We start from the raw sequence: 22,794 nt of genomic DNA, 5'->3' as shown, positions 1-22,794 counted from the left end.
CACACACACACACCAAAAAAAACAAAATGGATTTACAGAGCTCAACAGCTGCAATATTTTAGGGTTTCTTTGGCAACAAGAAGAACAAGCTGGGGACATGGTATATATAAATTCGCGCATTTTCTTTTTCTTAAGTTCAACTGAGTTCAAGGCTGAAAACATCCCACACATGTGGAAACTGTCACAGACAGACATGGACCAACAACATGTGCACATACTAGACAATAAAACATTAAGTGCATGTTACATCCTACATCCTACATCCTGAGGCCCGACATGATATAATCAGTGACCGACAGCTCCGTTCACTTTACCTCCAGCCCCCACTCCACTGTTAATAACCCCTCCCTCTAACCCTGCAGAGGAATGTGAAGTGTTTAGCTCTGCGGAGCTCCAAGGCGTGTCCAAACCTTGTTAATACAGGCCTCCGCTCACTGGGGATAACGGCCAAGCAGATGCCGGTATGATGCATTACTCCTCTGGCAAGATTTCACACTCTGTTGCAAGATGGTGATCAGGTTCGCTAAGAAATGTTTGACACTTCCCAGCTCTGAAAATGTTTCAAGATCCTGTGCAGAGCGGGAAAACACATCATGGCACAGGACTGAGCTCAAAAGCACACATCCACAGCCGTCCTCTGCCTTTATTGTCCTTCCCCCTATAAAGTTTAATTATATTCATTTAACCTTTATTCATCTCGGGAAAGCCAACAAGCACGCAAGTCCTTTTCCGGCAATATCCTGTTGCACGGTCATCTAGTTATACACATTCACAGCTTGTACACAACCAAATCTTCTTCTTCCCGATCACCTTCTGGACAACTGAAGTGACTGGAGGTTGACTCGTTTGCATGTGGATGGTTCAAGGTTGCCGGGAGAGGGGGGGCAGTTCAAATATTGTATCTGGGATCAGAGTCGGATGTTTTCCAAGCAAAGTGATTCAGGATCACAGGTTTGGTGATATGATCATCGTAGTATTTGCTAATAATTTTTGGCATTCACTGGAGCTTGGCAAAGAGGAGCAGCAGATGGTTGAGGAATGGTACCATATTCAGATGGTGTCAGGTTATTTATTAAACACTAGAATTTGATGTATGTGTTCCATGTTGCAATCTTCAGCTCATTGGCACAGCACAAAAAGGAGATTTTTGTTGCTGCGAGGTAACAACAGGACTCAATCCTGATGTGAGTATGGGCTTCAGTCGTAATACAGCCCAGGGCGAAATCACACACCTCTGCTGGAGAACTGTCGTATACACAAGCCCAGTTTCTTTACATAAATCCTACTATTAGTCAGCAGAACCCAAAGGGCCAAGGAAGTGGAGTGTTTTCAAACGATAGGATGCATCTCATCATGAGGTGAAATGCAAAACAGCCTCTGCAGGGATGTGAGCCAGGAGAAAAGGAGACGTTTTAAAAGTAGGAGGAAAGAAATGAGAGGAACAGACAAGCAACTGAGGAGGTAGAAAAGAAATGATTTTGCTTTTCTTTCTCCTCTGTCCTGCTGCCATCAGGCCCTCTGAGGAGAGTTCAGCATGTTTACCAGACTGAAAGCCCTCAAAGGAGCAATACCTGCAGCGGATCTACTAAGAAGAGTGGAGCACTCTTCTTAGTAGATCTTGGATCTTTGACTGACGCACACAGAGGGGGAAGGTGGGAGCAGACAAGCGAGAAGGTAAGCTCCACATGAGGAGACTTCCCTTAAAGAGGAGTTCTGGGGAATACGCTTCTTTGCTTTCTTGCTGAGGGTCAGATGACAGAACTGATACCACTCTTGTGTATTTACTGCAAATATGAAACTACAGCCAGAGGTATATGTTGTTGTCTCTGTCGAAAGGAAAGAGGAAAGTATGGCTTTGCCTCTCCTTCTCTCTCTTTTGTGTCCCCATTTGAATTTTTTTTTTAACCTTTTTCCTTATCTTCCTCAGCCTTTCTACGCTCTAGTTTATATATATTATATATATAAGTCTATGACACTGTCTCCAATTTCCGCAACAATCTCCTACTGTCTTAATTAGTGTCACTCAGCAACTATTCATGCAGAGGCGGGGATTTGCACGCTGTTTACTCTGGCATTAATCAAAGCATATGTATACACATGTATACACAAAGTGCATGTTCTTACAGCAGCTGCTATGATATATGCATATCAATGGTATGAAGGGTTAATTCCTCACCAATGTGACTTCCGGAGCATCATCTCATCAAGTTCATCTTAAAATAGGACCGTAATTCACAACATGCCACAACCACCATGAGAAAGAACAGCTCACTGCAGGAAACAGATTGTACACCAGTGTCTTAGGTCATCTGGACATGTCGTCTGTGTGTAATCTTAACTCCATCCAGGATTTAAGATTATACACAGACTGATTCTACAGGAACTGGAGGGGGGAGTTTATAGTGCCTACCTCTGTGGAATATGCATGTGTGTGTATTTAAGAGTGTCTGTGTGTTGGGGGGGTGGGAGGTGGGCAATGCCATATAAATCAAGTGCGAGGTCAGCCTTGTGAAAGAAAGGAGAGAGCAGTTGCCATGCCTACAACATGCATGTGCAAACAGAGAAGCTTATGGTTACACAAATACACACAGCGAGGCTACGCAGCCTTGAATTTCCCAATTTCCTAACTCGCCAGGCCTGCCGCGCTCTACGGTAGCCCAGAGGTCAAAAAGCTCATCGTGCAAGCTGCAATCCTTGCCCACACACTCTCGTAAATACTGGTAAATATTTAATCAGTCCTGAAAACACTCAACACCAAGGCTGCACTGAGCCCTCCTTCTGATTAACACACACACACACACACACACACACACACAAGCAGAAAGGCAGAGATACACTGCGTGTGCAAGCCCGTGGTCACTGATCTGAGGATAAGGACAGATTAGCTAGAGGTACATCAGATCATATTTCACAGGGAGCTACGTGTGCGCATGTGTGCGTGTGCATCTACTTCACACACATCATTCCCAAGTGACCCAAAGTGTGTGGCTGACGTATTCTGCCACTTCCTCCTTTCTGGCATCCTGCACACTGAGTGTTTTTTCAGTCACAAAGATCAGAACTGTGCGGTTGTCCACAACTGACGGACTTGAGGGAGAACTATGCCAGGTTGGCCTACTGCTTCCTCTCCTCCCCGCTCTTCTCTCTCTGTTCTCCACTTCTGCAGCCCTCCCGTGCCGTGTGCTCCTCCCTCCATTCTCTCTCCACTCACACTCTTGACAATTCCCTCGCTCCCGTCTCCGCTCTGCTGTGCCCACTTGTCACTCGGTCAGTGAAGCACAAATACCACTCGCTCGGCACATAGCTGCAGTAAAAAGCCATTATCTACATTAGGGGGTTACAAAAAATGTCACTTACACCAATGGAAAAGGCATTACCGCTCTGCCTTCTGCCCTCATGCTTGGTAGGTGGGAGTTCACACTAGAGTGGGAATCACAGCAACAAAAAATAAAAGCTCACACACACACACACACACACACACACACACACACACACACACACGGGAAGCAAAACTGCACACTATGTAAGTTCTTGAGCACATACTGTGTGTTTCTCAACATGATGTAGTGAATGTTGCAGATGAGAGCATTTTTAGTGACAAAGAACTCAAAAGATTTTTTGAGCAGGAAACAATCACATTGCGTATTTAACAACACAAACGTGAGCATTTGCAGCTTTCCTTCAACTAATTGGCAGAAATAATAACAAACTATAATATAAACTGAGAGAAACAGCATATCCCCACATTTGATGAGCTGAATGTCACATTTTTGCTTCAGCAAAGTTGTTGATGATTAATTTTCTGTCAATCAACTAATCAAGCACAAGTAACATCTTTGCCGAAACACGACTCATGTCTCTTGGTTGCGTATGTCCATGTAGTTTCTCTCATTGCGGCCCTTCGCTAATACTTAGCTTATAATTGATAACACCACAATGGGTCTAGCGGCTGCATTGAGCTCCCGCCTTTATGTCTATAATAGCTGCAAAAGCTGCGCTCTCAGAATGCACCCTCCATTTGCAGGAACAGAGAAAATCATGAATTATCCAATTATAACCATGCTTGCCTTTGCCAGGCTGGCTGCCAGTTGATTTGACGTGAAACCATGACAACCGATTCTCCTCACGCCGAGGGAGCATTACAACTTCTTGAGGTAAGGCAATAATGTAATAAAGAGTAAAGATCTATAATCTGTGACAATCTGTGGTAATAAAAAAAAAGCACAAGGCCTGAAAGGTTTGCCCCGGCTGCTTTAGCAGGGCGGTGAGAGGGTAACTTTATGAAGACATCACCAGAGATTTATGTTGCATGATTTGGTAAAGCATAAAAAGTCATATATTATTTGAATACTTACTACAGCCTGTCAGAAAGCTTTAAAAGTGCCAGCTTTTATATGCCACATTTCAAAGGCTGAGGAAACTTATTTTCTCAATCAGCTTTTTAATATGAGTGCCAGGGCCCGACACGGACACAGTTTCTTTTGTCGTTTCACATGTTTCTGTCTCGCTGGTTTGAGTTGGAAAGGGCTCGGTTAGACAAAGCTGAGGGCTCTAAATGAAAATGTGATGACAGTTGGTGGGTTGTTTGCTTATATCACCAGGCTGTTCAAATCAAATCGGATCAAAGCACTCCCACACAGTCCTCAAGATTCAGATTATGAAGGTTAAACTTTTAATACATAATTACTGAGGAGGTGTTTTTCCTACATCCAAAAAAAAAAAAAAAATGCTTGAATAATTAATGTTACAGAGATATCCTCTAGCAAGTTTTCAGGGGCTTTAATATAGAAGTTGCCTTATTTATTTATATATTTAAGGACTGTAAACTTTACATGTAGAATGATGGGACATGTTGTATTTTATTTTATTAACACCACAGATCGTGTTTCTGGTCGTCTCTGTCACACACACAAACAAACTGGTGTAGATGGTGAGAAAGTGACTCATCTTCACTGATAAAGCAAAACACAATTAACAGTGAGAGACTAGCGTTACTTCATTTAGAGCAACAGTTCATTTGTGAGGCGGACTAACGCATTTGATTGGGTGAATTACAGCAGGCTGAATAAATTAGCTCCTGAGAGTCTGATCAGATCTGTCGTTTGTCAGTCGTGTCTGATCAGCGCCGTTTTTTGATTTGAAGATGCCGCGAACGTCGAGTGGCTGAAACCGTTTCTTTGTTTTTGACACTTCGCTGCCTTCTCCCTTTTGACAGCTGTGTGAATGTAAATGATTTGCTTCCATGAATGAGCAAGCTGATGGAGGTGTACAATGTAATATATATACTGTACACAATGCGGGTTTGCTGTGGGCCATTGATTTTCAATCTTTTCAAAAAATAGTGGGATGCTCTGCCTCACAAACTTGTAGTTCAGCTGTTAAAATCAATGAGACACTCTCATTGGTCAAAACTGAGGGTTTCGGGGATTACTGCTACAACTTACAATTATTTTAATTTATTTTATACTGACTAATCTGACAACAATATTCTAAATCTCAATTAAGCATTCAGCTGAATAAAATGTCCATCAGTACTTCCTGTGGTGATGTCTAGGTTAGATTTGCAACAGCAGCAGCTAGATCACACAAAATTGTCACAAGAGATCAAACAATGGCTGCCGCCTTGCTCCATGTGTAAGGTCACTCTTGCCTGCTATGCTAATTAATTTTCACTTTCTTTTGACAGTCCTGTGGCAGACAGCTGACCTCTCACCACACAGAACGCCATGTTTTTTTTCCAGATCACCTTATTCTAGCACTTCTTTATTAGAAAATGACGCCGTCATACCAATTGTTTGAGCTTTTTGAACAGGTATCCCCAAGGGCAATGAAGATGAAATGATTTGTTGCTAGAAATAGGCCAATTTCCACACTTGTGTGGGGGGTAAATCATTGTCAGCCTGGCTTTGTGCCAGAGAGTAAATTGCTGGGTAGTGTAATCCCCCTGTGACGAGATGGACCCGTTGAGTACCCTCCCAGGTGGCTGTGCTCTGCTGTCTGATCATCCTATCAATACACCTCACCACAGGCCATTTGTTGGTAGCAGCTACTTTACATGAACAATTGAATCTTTCCCAGGTTTTTATCCCTTTTAAACCAAATGTGCAATAAAAAAGAAACTCTTATTGTCTTTTTACCTGTGATATTGTTACTTTCACTAGGGTTTGATTAATTGATTAGCCACAATAATTGACAGAAACAAATCAACAGTAACTCTGATAACCAATCAGTAGTAGAAGTAATATATCAAGCAAAGGCATCAAACATTCTCTGGTTGCAGCCTCTCAAATGTGAGAATTTGCTTGTGATTTTCCCCTCACATTGTTTTGAATGATTTTTAGACGCCTCATGAGGTCAAAATATAAAGTATTTCACAAAAAGACTTGAGCATCAGAATTTAGTTTGTTCTTATTTCCTACCATTGTAATCATCTTGCGACCCCTTAGATTAGTTTCACAATTGTCTGCGGGGGTCTCAACCTCCAGGTTGGGAGGGAAGGATAAATTGTATTCAATCTATTTTTATGTGTCCTCTTTCCTGAAACAGATGACAAAAAAGACTGATGATCATAGAGTGTCTGTGTTAAAAGCCTGTGGAGAGTAGCCTACCGGGGTGCCTTACCTGCTGCGGTCACCTTTACTATCAGGTTAATGGCTGTGAAAAAGAATGAGAGGGACAAAGGCAGCACTACTAGCTGGGTAATACGCTCTTGTGTATTCACCAAGTTTTACACCACACGAGGAGTCAGAGAGAGAAATGTCAGGAGACAGTGAATGGCTCATTAGTGCTGTGGATGTTTTCTCCAGAGGCAGAGGACGGACTTAACCTCACCGCCCTCGCCCTCACACACACACACATATATATATATAACTTCATGCTGAGGACTATCACTTTACCTTTTTAAAAGCCTATTTCAGATTTCAACAGTTAGGGCAGGTACCCTTGGCCTCCCCCTCCCCCTCTCTCACCCTCTGGTCCTCCCACTAAGTCTGCTGGAGCCAGGTAACTCCCATGGCTAGAGTAGATAACAGCAGCCATTATCAGATTCCCAGCATTTAGACAGCAGCTCTGTATTGATTGCTGTACCGCCTGGTTGCGACTGCCCTGCCTGCATGGTGCCAGACTGGTCTGGGGACCAGCCCCCCCCGCCCCATCCTCTACAACAAACTGGATCTCAAAGTGACATGTATATTTTAAGAGGTTATTTAAAGACTGATGACTTATTCTCACCATGTGCAAGTCTCAGCCCGTTATTATATTATCCCATCTCATGCTGTCTGTCCGTCTCTTTTGAGAAACATGAGCTACCACTCCTGTAGACTCCCAGAACACACCAGCTTGTTTGGAGGCCATCCTAATTAACAAGATTACATAAATGATCAGATTACTGAAATACTCCCCAATCAATTAGCACGACATGTAAAGGACATAATCACAGCGCAGGCCAGGCCTGAGCCATAATTAAATATTATCAACTTTTAGCAGAGTAATATTGCGATGATATGATTAGGGATGCGCCAGTACAACAGGCAGGATTGGTATCAGTGCTGATACTGACCCTGTTACACGGATCGGGTGTCTGCCATGATGTGACCAGCCCAGACTCAGTTTTGGTGCTTCAGCAACCTCTGAGCATCATGTTTGTGTGAAGCAGAAAAATTATACCAAACAATGTGATGTACCTTAAAGTTTGGGGGAAACTGGGCAATGGTGTAAAATAGGTAAAAATTAGTATTTAGAAAAAAATAGTTACTAACATTCAGAGCAAGGTGTAACAGTTATTTGGTTGTGATTATTTTATATGTGATTTTGCATACATTTGTCATTTGTAGGCCTATATTGATGTTGGTAAATATCCTCATTCATTCAGTGATAATGGTTTCAATCATACTAGCCATATTCCTAATAATTCTTTTTATTCTGAAAATGCATGTTCTTATCTACTGTCCAAGCTAAAAAGTTTGTGTCTTTTTTTTTTTTTCTTGCCATCAACAATTAGTGGTTTTTGACCAGCTCCGGCCTTGTGTGCTGACTCCTTTGACTGAAACCTTTCTCATCCAGCGCACTCAGCTCTCCCTCAGTCACAGCACATTGTTCTGGACTGAAAGAAAAGACGACATGCTCTTGAGAGCGAGGACAAAAAGAAAAAAAAAAAAAAACAGGCTGAGCATGGAAGAACATTTCCTTGTCCTCTACTACATGGCTGGAGAGTAATAGCATACTGGAGGAAACAGGATCACGTTTCAGGGCTGGACAATAAAGCGCAGAGGCCAGCCAGGAGGCAGGAAAGGGCTGACTCAATGATTTTCAGTAAGTGTATATTTCTGTATGAGCACGGTTGTGTGTATTTGTCTCCTTATGACGTGTTAACATTGTTAGCGGGACAGATGAGGACATGCAGGATGTGTAACACTGCGGCCCCATAATATTGACCCAGACACATCACTATACACGGTGGCCCAGACTGTTGCTCCATCAGCCTCACTCAGACAGTGTTCAACACATTAAACTCCTGCCAGCTAATGTCCTCTGAGGGCTGTCGATGCAATTGCTAAATGAATAAATCAACGCACAGTCGCACATTTGTGAGCATGGACACGAGAGAGCACGGCGGCCTCCTTTTCCTCCTCCAGTGGAGATGGGAATGGATCAAAATGAAGATTCACACAGGAATTTGCCCTTTAATGGAATTTCGCCGTCATGGAAAAGCAAAAACAAAAGAATTCTTTGCAAGAGTTGTGTCCAAGTGCTCAGTCTAAATTACTGGGTGTTAAGCTGCATGAATATGACTGAGTCACATTTGTGTGTGTGTGTGTCTGTGTGTGTGTGTTTTTGCATGTGTGTGACTGTGTTCCAGAGAAGCCACGTACCTTGACATCAGGCGTGTTTCCATCCTCAGCAGTGCTCTGCCCATTCTGTCAAGAAAGCACACGTGAGAAACAATCAGTGTGTGTGACACTGCAAATTTGTGTGTGTGTGTGTGTGTGTAGAAAGGAGGGAGACATAGAAAGCAAAAGAGAGAGATGCAAGAGAATATTTGCAAGACTGCGTGGGTGGCAACAGTCCATTGTATCCAGCACTTTGCTCCTTCGCTGGCAAACCTAATAATCTAAGGCTGACACACAAATGCACATCGTTCATCTGTTCCCCAGTAGGTAAGTCTTGCTGAAAAGGGTAATCATTGTTATTTGTAAAACAACGGCTTGCCAAAGGCAATTCAGAAAAATCAACATGTTGTTGATACAGCAGGAGTGGGCGGCTAACTTTGAACACAGAGTGGGATTTCAGTCACATTAGGTGATTAGATGTATCTCTTGCACGCAACACTGAATAACAACAAGGAGAATGATAAATAGAGGATAGAGGTGATTTTGTGAGATACATTTGATTTTAATTTCTAAAAAAGCAGAAGCCATTATGATGTCAAGACAAATTAGCATCACTTGTTATTGCCTTTGTGAAGTCAATGGTAGCCAGACAGGCACTGGAACAAAAACATTACATCATTTAAACATGTTGTCCAGTTAAAGTCATGGTGTTTGTACATTTGGAGAGGACTTGATTGATCACAATAAGAGAGTGAAAATTTCTTTCTAACCAAAGTGAGGCTTCGGAAATTTTGCAGTGGATTTGGTAAGTCTTATTTTTTAAAGGTTTCCCATACACTCAAAAATTTGTTTTTGCTATTGTTACTTTAATTGGATGTTTGACCTCCACTGACCTCAAATATGCAGAGTTTGACAGTGGGGGGCTGTTATGTATCTGCTGAGCGGGGGAAATTGCTCTGTGGTCACTGTAACTCTGGCATGCATGACTTTGTGATATCACAACTAGTTTAGAAGACAATATCCAACTTATTTCACACACACATACAATGAGAATGGACATCTTGTGTCCAGCAGGTAAACTTTTGAAATGAACAGTAGTTAAAGATTCATAGATTCTGGATTTCTCATTGAAGGACAAGGAGTAGATGAAAGTTTTAACAAATTTTCTTGAAAGGCTACATCAGACAAATTATTGTTCAAAGCAGAGTAAGTGTCTTAAAACACATTGACATGGTATCTTTAAATAGGAGAAACTGTATAAAACCAGTTCCAGAGGGCTGTATATGATCAATGAGCTCACTGTGATGGTGCAAGTTGTGAAAAACACACCATAGTATGGATGGTGTTCATCATTTGTTGCATAAGTGGAAACAGTGAGAAAACTATAAGTCTCTCATATCTTCTACTTTGCCACTGATTTGAAAAACAACAATGCAGTTCAGGTCCAGATACGCTGGCTTGTGCCTAGTGTGGGTCAAATTCTGAAGGATCCTACATTTCCCATAATGCAGCTCAGCACGCTGCATGCAGTAAATGAACTTCTGACTTGTAAAATTGGTGGAGTGCTACTTTAATGATGTAGTCTTGGACCACTGATTAATGTGAAAATAAATCTGTAATGATAACTGACCCCTTCCAACAATCAAAGAAACACTGCTGGGCCCAGAGTCAAGTTGTCTGGCCAAGTGTGAGAAGCCCCTCAATAACACCCACCCCCCTTTTTCCGCTTCTTGCTTTGTTTTTCCATTACAGAGGGGCGACCCTGAAGTCGTTCACTTCCTCCATGCCCTCTTCCCACTTCCTCTTCCTTTGGACTGCACAAAACAGACAGGCAGTCAACACAATGACAAGCAGTGGCCTTAACAATCAAACACTAAACTGAAAAGCTATAGAGTGAGTGGGGACGCCAGAGGGGGCACGGGCAGTGACAACAGAGCAGCTTTGCTGGGCTCTTGTATACTGAAGAGAACGAACACAGGCTGTGGATCAACATCACAACACATTTTCGTCTGTGCTGCAAGACTGGATGTGTTTGGCAGCTGGATGCACTTCCCTATTTTCTGCTCCACTCCAGCAACAAGCAACAGCTCTAAATTGGCTGAGTTCCACCACCCCTGGCATTTTTACAGTTCATCTGGTTGGACTTTAATCATGATCTCAAGGGAGGCAATTTAATTTAGCCAAACTGTGCCCGTCATAAAAGCTGTATGAGGCATAATGTGAGGTGGCATGGGAGAAAAGGAAGCAATTAGGCATCCAAGTGCAGTTCGAAGTCAGGCACAGATGTGTTCTAGGAGTGACAATTCAAAGGAAACCAAGAGGAAGTGTAGTGTGTTTTGCTATGATGAATCCTGCAGACAAATTTAATCTCAATGTTCTCACTTCCCACATCAATCCAGTGATTATTTCCTTTTGTTGATCTTCCCTCGGTGAGGTGTATGTGGTTGGTTTTGTCTAACCCAGTATGGTGGGGACCGACAGTGGGAATCCTAAGTGAGTAAGTGCAACTGTCTGAGTGTGTATGTGTGTGTGTGTGTGTGTGTGTGTGTGTGTGTGTGTGTGTGTGTGTGTGTGGTCAGCAATGCCTGCTCTACGTTGCTGCTCAACACATTTCAACCTCATTAGCTCTGCATGGTTGATCCAAGTGGCCCAGTTAATGGTGTTCTCACTCCCCTGAGCTTCCTCAATGAGAGCACAGGCACGCACACATACACACAAGTAGCCACAAAAATATACTCAAAGTTGACACATTAAGGAAGTATGTAAATTATACTGTGCAAATGCATATGTATATGTAGTTTGCAGGCCACAAGCAAACTGTAAACACGTCGATCTATTAAGCACGTCAAAGCCAGACAGGAGGACTTTTAATTTCTCACAGGACTCCTATAGACATAGATTAGACAAGTAAATAATCTCAGAGCGCTAGTGGTGTGTGTATTTGATAGATAAATCTGGGTTCGTGTGATTAGAGCAGCGCTGTCCTGTAACTAGGCAACTAAGAACCACAATAACCACACTCTTGTCGGTATCTGTAATCCTATCTGAGTAAATTTCTCGTAATCTAACCTGCCACTTAGTATTGACAGCAGGCCACATTACTAATGTCCTCTTTTGGTCAGTGCCAGAAAATGGAATTAGCTATTTCTATTTGTTTTTTTTTTAGTCTGTGCTAAAAGGTTTCTTCCCAGCATCAGCAACCATAAAAGTGTGGAGAGAAGAAATTGGGTTTTTCAGCACCAAAGCTGTTCCACTGCCTACAGGGATGACTGCAGATGGACAACACACAGTCTTGGCTTCACTGGCTGATGAACATTTAATTTGAACATTCAAAAGAAATGAGACCTTGCTTTCCCAGGGTGCCTATCAAGTAAAGGGTTGTGTTATCACATGCCCACCCAGCCCTCCTCCACTCCCACAGCCCTGCTCAGGTGTTCCACAGGTCACACCCAGATTAGCTGCAGCTAAGCCTACATGCATGCATGCACACACACACAGAGCAAAGCATGAACGTGAACCCAGCATGCACACTTACACAAGTGCTTGAGTGTACGCTGCTGACCACACCTGGCTAACAAACATGGCACGCATTCCACTCATTAACCCTACTTTCTCCTCTCCGTGTCCCCTTATGTAATGGAGAAAAACACTCCACTCTACTTGCACCGAGTCTCTGTAACTCTCCTTCGACATTTAGGCTTGTATAGTCCTGCTCTATAAAACCAGGCTTGTGCAGGTCTGCTATATGAATACATACACTATTACCTTCTACTCTGCCCAGTCTTTTGAAATATAAAGTACTGTAAGTAGCAGTGTGGAATGGTGTGAAGCCTCCTAACTCAGTAGGCAGATCTGGGTCCAGATTCAAACTAAATACATTGTGATAAATATTGTTACCACATCATCTCACTTGTCATCTTATGGAAAACTTGTCTGACGAAGGAGCGCAGGTTGAAAAAGAGAAATGGCACGTTCAAACTAGTTGATGCAAAGACATGAAAGGCTAGCAGTGAACAGGTTGAGAAATAATATGCAATGAAACAATGGTCATTGGAAAGTGGCCACAAAACAAGCCAAATTTTAAACAAAACTACCCTGACAGAGGCTGGAACCAAAAAAAAACTTAACTTAAAAGCGTCTTATCAAGCTACTGCATGAGCAGAAAAAATAAACAGGCAAATCAAGGCTGTAGCAAGAGCAGGAAATATAATCAGCATTTTCAGCTATGAATACAGTGGAGAAAATAAACTACCTGGTAAACACTTCATTGTATCTCTGTCTGGTTGTTTCAGCTTGTGTGCCAAACTTTAAGGACTTGGTTACACAACAAAAGTGTCAATTCTTCCATTAACACGGAGAAGTTTGGAGGTTTTGTAGACATAGTTCTTGAGTTTTGAGGAGCTAAATATCACTCACTTAATCCACCCCCTCCTGGCCCTGTGACACTTAATAACTTAATAAGTGTAAGTTTGAGTACCTCTGCATAATCAGGATAATGCAATATTGTTTCATAATATTTGATAATTTCACAATCGGCAGCATGAATCATTGAGACGAAGCAATGTAACAAAGTTACACCTAAGTTTTGGTTTTACTTAGCTTGAAGGCCTGTGGATCAATTTGGCATATCTGCAGAGGAAATCTGAGATAACTAAACGCTGACAGAAGCATGATTCAGATCTTTTGGAGGACCTGCCTTGACCTAGAAATGGCAGTGACCACTGTTGGTGCTAGTGACTCAACTGGGACAGGATGGGGGATGATTTGCTGAAGTGCCTTCATCAGAGCTGATTCATTGAGGATCAGTCAATTCAACACGGACATGGTTTGGTGATGAATAAAGGGGATTAATCAAGTAAATATTTTGAATAACTCTCTTTTCACATTCAGTTTGCGCTCGCTTTGCTTCAAGCACTAGAGGCAGTTAGTCCGATTCCCATTCGTGACACCTTCTCTGCTTCCAAACAGAAGCACACGCATAATGAGTGATGGGGAAACAGCCATCCCATCAGCCGGTGTTATCAGAGCGCATCACTCTGAGCTGCCTGCATTTCTCCTCCCAGCCTCCATTTTTTTCAAAAGTGCGTCTGTCTCATCTGTCCATATGACTACATAGACTCCCATTGCTTGTGTGCTTCCCTTTTGACTCCCCCAACATGTTCACTGGCATGGCCTCCACTCTCACTTGCTCTTCATGCTCAATCAATCTGAGCCCTGAGCCAACTCGCCCTCTCTCTCTCTCTCTCTCTCTCTGCCTTCATGAAGAACCAAAGTGTGCAGCTGGCTGGTAGGTTGGTGACAGAGATAAATGGCACCGATCCCACTCTGACTGGCAGTGACTGGTGTGATTAAATTAATCGCAGATACTGGATTTCTGGGGCCGCGGATGCTGATACATGGGAACAAAAATAATTCCTCCTCATCATATATAGGCTGATATTTACTCACATGTTCCGTATTTTTAGCAAGAATCTCACAAACGAGCTTATCAAAGAGTTGTGAGCATTACGCACAGCAGAGGCAGGGTGTTTTTTTTTTACAGTATTAAACTTAGCACTCTTCACACGCTTGGAACAACCATCTGTTCAGCTGTGACATGCCGCCCCAGCCAACTCACATGCTGCAGAATACTGGAAATAGTGGAGTCTGCTGAACAAACTGTGTCAGGATGACACTGTTGAAACTAAATTACCTCAAGTGCTTCTTTCTGCCTCGCGTGCAGGTTTTTCATTCATTGTATGCACCACCACTGATATTTCTCTGCTCTAAAATTAACTGTAACAACTAAGTACACAAGCAATAATTTCCACCTCCTTGATAGTTGTAGCACTCTTCTGATTAATTGCATGGCTTAATGAGTCATGCAATTAACTTGACATTGACTTGTCATTTTTCACTCAAATTTTTTTTTTTTTTTTTTTTGCAAATCACCCCCCCTCCCCCGAGTACCTTTTTTCTTCTCAGCGCCCACATTTAGTCCAATCCCATCAAATCGGGATGGTTATTCCGGCCCAGAAATGATCCTCATTCATGATCAGACTAATCGCTTGTGAAGCTGATTGAGGACACCTTGTAATGTTGTGCACAGAGCTATTCATCAGTGAGATCAGACACACAAAAACATTAGGTATCACATGCAGGCATCAGCCACTTAATTAGCAGACTAATTCAAAAGAGCCAATTTGATACAGTTAGACAACCCTTCAGTATGATATTACAGTGCAGCCTAGCGTGCCACAGGTTGCTTCTATGAGGCCTATCTGCTCATAAGAGCCAGAGTGTGATAGATAATATTCACTAAGCAACCAGTCTGTTCAAGAGGCAATTGAGGAGATCATGAATAATTATGCTGCATCAGAATAATAGGGCTCTGGACAACATTAGGGCACCTATTCTGTCTTTCTTTCTTCATGTTCTGGGGTTTTATTAACAGAAAATTCTAAAAATTTTTACTTGAGTCCATGCTCAACAACGTCCCCCTCTACCAGCTGTATAGTAATCTGACACTTTTGACAAGATCAGGTTTGTTTAAGTAAAACTCTGCAGGGGATACACCCACACCCACACAGACACACACCTACACCCACACACACCCACACCCACACAGCACATACAGCATGAGTGTTGGCACAAATGCAGGTGCCAGCTTGTTTGAACCGTCATTATCAAGAATAAGAAAAGAAGAAAAAAATACACTCATTTTGCAGCCCACATTAAAAAGGTAAAACTCCACTGACACTGAAATAAACGAATGATTAAAACATAGTTGAATTTGAAATGTTCTGCTCTGACTGTTCTGTTGTGCCGTGTGTGAGGAGGCCTTGGTAAGGCACTGGAAACCGCTTTACAGGTGAGAGCAGTGACAGACAGTGATGATGAGCCGGCTGCATTCTCCCTTTACATCACAGACTGGTCTTCTCTGTGTTTCTGGGCTTTGAAATGGAGCTGCCCGTGAGCCCTCAGTGGAAGAGGGGAAACTGGAGTCTTATTAATTTGAGCCCTTTGAAAATTGATGATGGGAAATGATGAAACATCTCCCCTGCTGGTTGAGGCGGTCAATCACAGCCTGTGACAGGCCTGTACATGATTGTCAGTGAGGTGGTAAGTGGCAAATTGACATGTCCTCTGGAAAATGAAAAACTATTCATCCCATTTGGAGTCACCCCTGATTAAAAATGCACCCTTAATTCAAAACACGGGACAAAGGCTACAGTATGAATTATTAATGGAGTGGAGGCAGTTATGTATGCTGCCAAAAGTCTAGGGTAAACCAATAGAGTGGGTGTTAAGTCACTTCACTCTTAATCACTGGTGGAGACCTGAACACGTGAAATTGGCTGCAGATGTGCTCCTAAAATAAAAAATAAAAATCAACTCATTCATTTGTTTCAATTTCACCTGAACCTATAAATCAAGTTGAACTGAGAAAAAAAAAAAGCTGCTGGGACAATGCGTGCAGACACAGCGTCGACACATTTCACCTCTCATTACCTCCGTTTCAAGCTGCACTAGTTCCATTGTGGGCCATGGCTCCGCGATCTGTGCGAGAGGCATTTTCGCAGGGTTTTCACAGTCTCTCCCCCCCCTTCAGCTGCTGCTCAAGTACGAATTCTCGCTTCTTGCTTTCCTCTCCTGTCAGGCGCAGCTCACCCTGAAGCTCCCACTCTCAGGTCCCAGGTCCGGGCAGAGCAGATTTCTCAGCACTTCGCTCTGTGCTCGGAGAAGATGACGCGCCTGCAGCCGCTGCGAGCACAACCAAGAGCTCCACAAACAACTGTAATCCCCTGATGTGACTTCGGCGTCGCTGGGCCACTTGTGTGTATTTGCTGAAAGTGATAATCCGACTAAAAACACCACAAACACTAAACAAACCCTCTTGTCCTACCGGCCACGGCGCACTGGCTGCTCGGGATTTGGGTTTGACAAGCGGGGAGACGGAGAGGAGAAGCGGCGCCCAAACTGTGTGATCCAAGCTCCCTCAGAGAGGAGTGTGCGGGAGTCTAATGCCACCTGAGGGGATTAGTCAAGAGTCCGTGCCGCCTTTGCAATCGACGCCGCATCAAATCTGAACGTCTTCCTCCCTGTGCGCTTGTGATTTCTCCCGGGGCAGAAAGGGGAAGACCTCGCTGTGTCCGCCTGGTTCCCAGCAGCAGTGTGCGATGCGCGCAGAGACCTCCGTGTGGCTCCGTAGTACGAGCACGCTCCGATTCGGGCTGTTATTGGCAGACTCCAACAGGGTTTTATCCAGCCCCCTTTCCTACCAGCGCCGCCCGGGTCCGATCGTGCCATCATCCGGCGGAGAGACGAACTGCAAATACGTAATGCGAGCTGGAGCCCTGTGTCGCCGGCATGTTCGTGGTGCAGCAGGTGCGTCGCGGGAAGACACAGTTGATCCCGGGCGTTCAAAGGAAAAGCTGTCAATCATCGACGGCAGCCAGAGAGCACTGGAGGGGGGGAGGGGGGAAGAGTTGAGGGGTTGCACAATATCTCCCGTACACTTTGATCACAAAAGATGGGAGTGCAGAGTGTGCCAGCTGACTCTTCATGCACTCAGTGGCACTGCTTCTACCAGACTACAATATATTTTTATTCAGTGAAAGACCTTTAGAGCCGCTCATCACAACTTCCTCTAAGCCTACAGCAACATACATGTTGAAAACATTATAAAATCGATTACACACCAGATTTAAATCATTGAAGAGACTAGGATTGTGGGTCGTGGCCAGTGCTGTTTGAGTCTGTGCGGACATTACATTGATGCAGCAGCCCTTTCATTGACAAATGCTCTTGTAATGGTCCTTGTAATCCTCAGTGATATTAAAAACACCCCTCCACCCTCAACAATTCTCTGCTTCATTCACTGCCGAGTGGATTTTGCTCTTGGACAGCTTTGGTTACTATTGGCAACTGGAGAGCATCAAACCGCCTCTCTGTGGATGCAACAGATACATTTTTGATTCAAGCTGACATGAAGGAGGCATGGCATTTCACAGACACCAAAATGAGACATTAAGTGGAATACAATGGAGCTTATGATTTGGTGGCTGTCTTTTGATGAATGTATTGTCTAAGTAGGCTGTATATGCAAAATGCTGCTGCTCCATAGTTAAAAGCCTGTTTAACGTGACCAACCTGGAACTGCCTGTCTGAGCTTTGTGGCAGGTTAAACACACGGATATCATCTGCAGAAGGAAAACACTCCCCATCTTGTGTAATTGCATATCACGGTCCTAACACATCTGTGGCTTTTGGACTTTGTATCCAAGCTGTTACCATGCAACACCTTCTCTGTTCACTCCAGAAAAAAACGGTCACATTCATTCATGTCTGAAGCTTTAGACATATTCATCCATCAGAGTATTTTTCTGCAGGTCACATGCCAGTATTTCTGTGCATGCAACATAACTACATGATCCATAATTTTAAAGTCATGCTACGTGCACACATGGATTCATCAGATATATATTCATGCTAGTTTGTTGGCACCTTTACCTCCACATTCCCACACAACTGTGAAGGAGAATAAAGTCAATGCCGAGAGAAAAAAGCTTTTCCATTTCCCTTCAAAGCTCTTAGGGTCGATGTACAGCCAATTTATCCTCTGACAAATCCATACCACCCTACTGACAGGGTGGCCGGACGGTGAGATTATGCCACCTAGGGGGAGGGTTATCCATCACGTTCACATTGCATGTAATATTCAAAGTCACTACCTTCCCAAAGCTCACATTAACCCATCGATTTGTCTCTATGATGGATAAGCCGCTGCTAAGGGAGCACTCACAGCACCTCATAATGCTATACAGGTGTTTGTTATTTAGTACAGACCACTGTTGTTTTTTTTTCTTTTCTCTTCTCTCCTCTTCTCTTCTCTTCTTTTCTCTTCTCTTCTCTTCTTTTCTCTTCTCTTCTCTTCTTTTCTTTTTCTTCTCTTCTCTCATCTTCTTTCTTCTCATTTATTTTCCTTGTCCTTTATGGGCGGGACGACTGCCGCTCTGTCCTCCTCTTCCCAAGGATGCCAGTAGATTAATGTTGGACATTTCTCAGTTTATGGCTCCTCCTGTGTGATATGATGAATTCCAGACTTTCAGCTCGATCCTGTAGTGAAAGTTAACAGTGTATTGAGGATAATTTATAGGAATGAATAAATAGAAGATGATCTAGAAGGGTGAAAAGTCATGTCAAGAGGCCTGGGAATGGGCGGGATGGGGGGGTTGCTTTCTAAAAATCAATGCATTGTAAGAAGTGGGTCACTGGTGGCTGGAAGGAAACAGCCTCTTGTAAAAACAAACAGCCTTGTATAAGGTACCGTGATATTGAGAAACATGTTGATGTTCTCTGAGAGAGTACACTGATATTCTGACTGCAGGGAATCTCTTCTTCTACTCATGATGCACCAGTGACATCACAGGTGACAGCGATGACTCAGAGGTGTCTCTCGTCTGGTGACTCCAGGGATACCCTACCCCCACCTCTGGCTAGAAATGAAGCATCATGGGAAATATGACTCAGTCCACCTTGACATGCATGTGCAACGGTGCAAGACCCCACCCTGACTTGTTGGTGTATTGACACAGAAATGAAGCCCATTTGTCGAGGAGCAGTCGAACCGATACGTGGCTGAGCTGTGACAAACTAGACGTCAGATTTAGTTCCCAGACGACAGCCTGCAAATTAGATAAAGTGATGCAAACATGACACGGTTGTTTAAGCATTTTCAGTTTTGAGATGAAACCGCAGAGGTGGAGGAGAGAGGGAGAGGGATGTTAAGTACGCAAGAGGAAACAATGAATCATACAGCGTGGTTCCGTCCACTCTAAATACGTACAGCAGTAAACAATGCATTTAAAATGCAAATACATGCATACTCCAAGTGTGAAGTGGCAGGTGGTACTGAAACAGCATCTCAGAATTCATCTGTTCATTATTATTGTTGCTTTCAGTCTTCTTTTATATTACTTTATTCAGGCTTTGTCACACTGCCATAGATGTGTATATTCTTAATGTAATAGTAGGAATTCCTTACTTACGATATTGGGTGAAAGAAAGTTAATACAAAATGCATGCTCCCTGCACATCTGTTAACATTTACTGGAATGCTTCTGACGTACAAACCAAATTTTAAGATGTTCCAGGGGGCAACGCAGTATATCTGACAGTGTATGTTGGAATAACTTTACACATAGCCAGCGAATGTCTTAAATAATAGGTGTTTGATCATGGTCCTGTTTTGCTTTCCCTTTCCTACCCACCATTAGACGGACAAGCAAATCTGAAAGGCATCTAAAGCAGATTAAAACAGAGTTTATGTTTATTTAAATCAAGTGAAATGTTCAGTTAATCCAGGGGATTCATTTGTTGAAGCAACACAGGCACTAGGAGCTGACTCCACTTAGACAAGAGCAGTCAGACCAGATGTAGCTGAAATACAAATACAGGATACAAATGCTAATGGATATGGTATTTCCCGCTAACAACGTGTGCTCTATACAGTAAATTTCATCTTGATACACTCTTATTTCACTATTTCAGTTCTACATTTAATAGTGTACTTGGGTCAGGTTTCAACAAGAGCACTCTCAGACCTTTGATAATAACTCCCATTTAGCCGAGCTGATTGAGCACCAGTCTGCAGTGCAAGGATCACCGCCATCAGTGGGGCTGCAGCACAGAACAAATTAATTAGCTGCTCTATAGTGGCGCAAGGGTAATCATCCAGTCTCTGCTGAGTGACTATGGCAGGGGAAGACAATATTGTAATGATTCAAAATTCACTCCGTGCCATACAGAGATGATGACCAAATAGCGTTATTGTATTTCAAACATCAATGGAATTATCATTCGTCACAGAAATGGCTGACGGGACAGTGAGGCTGCAGATGGGCTGGGAGGGTAATATTGATTGATAAAAGAAAAAGAGAGAGGCAGGGGGAGAGAAACAAAGACGGTCTGTAGCTACAGTGTGAAACAATGTTGGTTGTTATGTACATTCTTCTTCTTCTTCTTTGTCACAAACGCTATCTTTTGCAGTAACAGCTCCTAATGCTGACTCCATAATCATGACTGTTGTGTTGGGCGTGCTGTCACGCGAAAAAAAAGCATGTTGAGGCTTGTATTTGTGTCTCTGGTATTTGGGCTGGGCAATAAGGCAGGCCAAGCACAAGGTCTGTACAAAAAACACCTCTGAGATCAAGTTCAGCACACAAACAAGCTACAGTAACACATCATCACTGCATTGAACTTCACTGAGAAAATGCGTCAAGCTGTTTGTAAAGAACCGGAGCACTCCAAGTCAATAAGTACATTCAGACTGTTATTTGGGGGTTTATTTCGGGCTAAAAAAACAAGAACACAAAAGAGCGGCATAAACTTCTGTGAGTAATATATTGCACACAGAGGGGTGCTATTACTGGAATAAAACCACTGCAGTACACTGCACAAAAGCACAGGACACGGGTGGTCCAGGACACTTTATGCAATAAAGTGCAAGAATTTAGCAATGCACAGGTTTCCCATTAACTAAGAGATCAGTCTTGATTTGTCAGGCTGGTGGACTGATGTCTTACAATCAAGCTAGGTTATTTTCCTCTCACACCTTCAGCAGAGAACATCTTGACTCAGTAGAGGATCAATAGTGATTCAGTCAGCATTCACAATGACTAAAATGTCTTTCCACTGCTCCAATCTTGGGGCTTACATTAGTATTAATAAAATGTTTAATTCTTTTTTTTTTTTTTTTCACTTTGAAATACACCAACCCATGACTAAATGCTGTCAGGCAAACCACATAAATTCTAAGCAAGTATAGGATCACATAACTATTTATCTACAAAGACAAATTACAGAAATAGATTTTTGCATGCAGCCCAACAGATTAACTCTAAACATTTGAAAACACAGGCATGAAGCATATATGCACACTGCCATTTCACATGCTGTCACATAAACCAGACTTTTCCACCTTCCATGGTCTCCTTCTCTTGGTTCAAAGAGAATAACAGCAGGGGGTGCCAGATATCAGAGGGCAGCTCTTTCATGACTACAGCCTTTTCATCAGGCTGTGCCCTTTACCTCTTGTTTGTGGGGGGGGGGGGGTTTGGCTGCAGATTCGTTCGTCACAAACTGTATAATATGAGACATTAACAATGTGATCTCCTGTTGTAGCTCGCATCATAGATTCCACAGTTCATTCTCAAAATCCCTACACTTCAAGTCATGAGCATGAATGGAGCGCACACTGATTCAAAGATGAGGGAAAGAAACAGATCAACTGCACACATTAGTTTGACTCACAGTTTCCTTTAAGAATTCATAATATTGGATTTTATGGAGGTAATCATTCAACATAATATGAACTTTAAACCCCCCAGCCTGTTACTGCTTCGCTTGTTTGTCATAATATTAACTACGGATAATTAACAATTAATTAGATGAAAACACTGTCTCTGGCTTTTAATTCCCCACGGAAACCACACACCTCACTGTTAGTCACCACAAAATTTAATATTATACAATAATAATATCCCTGTGTTTTCTCTTCAGTCAGAATCTGTGTGTTGTAGATATGGATAAATTATTAATGAATACATTCCTCCAGTGGCATGCATCTGGTATAATTATTGATACTGTAAATAATTTAGTAGAAATGTTCTCATACTGTAAAAAAATATTGGGATTGGGCATTAATAAAATATTGATAAAGTTTAGGTAATGTTTTTTCTCACAGTGGAGCCCAGAAAGTCAGTGCGGTTCAAAGGATAAAATAGGAAACGTTTCCGGGAAAATTCCTGGGAGAGCTGCTGAACCAAGGGACTTGGAAAAGAGGATTAGACGTGCTGGTCTGTGCAGGGAGAGCAAGTTCTTTTTTTCCCCTCTAAGTCTTGTGACATTTCATGAACTTGTATGGGCGTGTTTTCGTGTACGGGATCAAAATTAAGTTTCAAAACCTAGAGTATTATTTTGCATT

General features: G+C 42.8%; 1 protein-coding gene across 6 annotated transcripts in view; it reads right to left on the bottom strand.

Moving 5' to 3' along the window:
- Positions 1-22,794, bottom strand: part of rps6ka1 (ribosomal protein S6 kinase a, polypeptide 1) — a 53,326-nt gene that overhangs the window by 30,103 nt on the left and 429 nt on the right. For 3 of the 6 annotated variants that reach the window (XM_071497570.1, XM_071497571.1, XM_071497574.1), the window contains exons 1-2: positions 16,320-16,531; positions 8,871-8,915 (exon numbers count right to left, since the gene is read on the bottom strand). In XM_071497570.1, the coding sequence (XP_071353671.1) occupies positions 8,871-8,915; positions 16,320-16,382 (108 nt within the window). In that variant the 5' untranslated portion in view covers positions 16,383-16,531. Of the gene's footprint in view, positions 1-8,870; positions 8,916-16,319; positions 17,015-22,794 lie in introns of those variants that run through there. The other 3 variants (XM_071497577.1, XM_071497572.1, XM_071497575.1) reach the window with 2 other exon arrangements.

This window comes from Trachinotus anak, unplaced genomic scaffold, assembly GCF_046630095.1.
Source record: "Trachinotus anak isolate AG129_WGS33_773 ecotype Australia unplaced genomic scaffold, CSIRO_AGI_Tana_v1 ptg000015l, whole genome shotgun sequence".
Lineage (NCBI taxonomy): Eukaryota > Metazoa > Chordata > Actinopteri > Carangiformes > Carangidae > Trachinotus > Trachinotus anak.
This window is presented reverse-complemented; position numbering and strand designations above follow the sequence as displayed.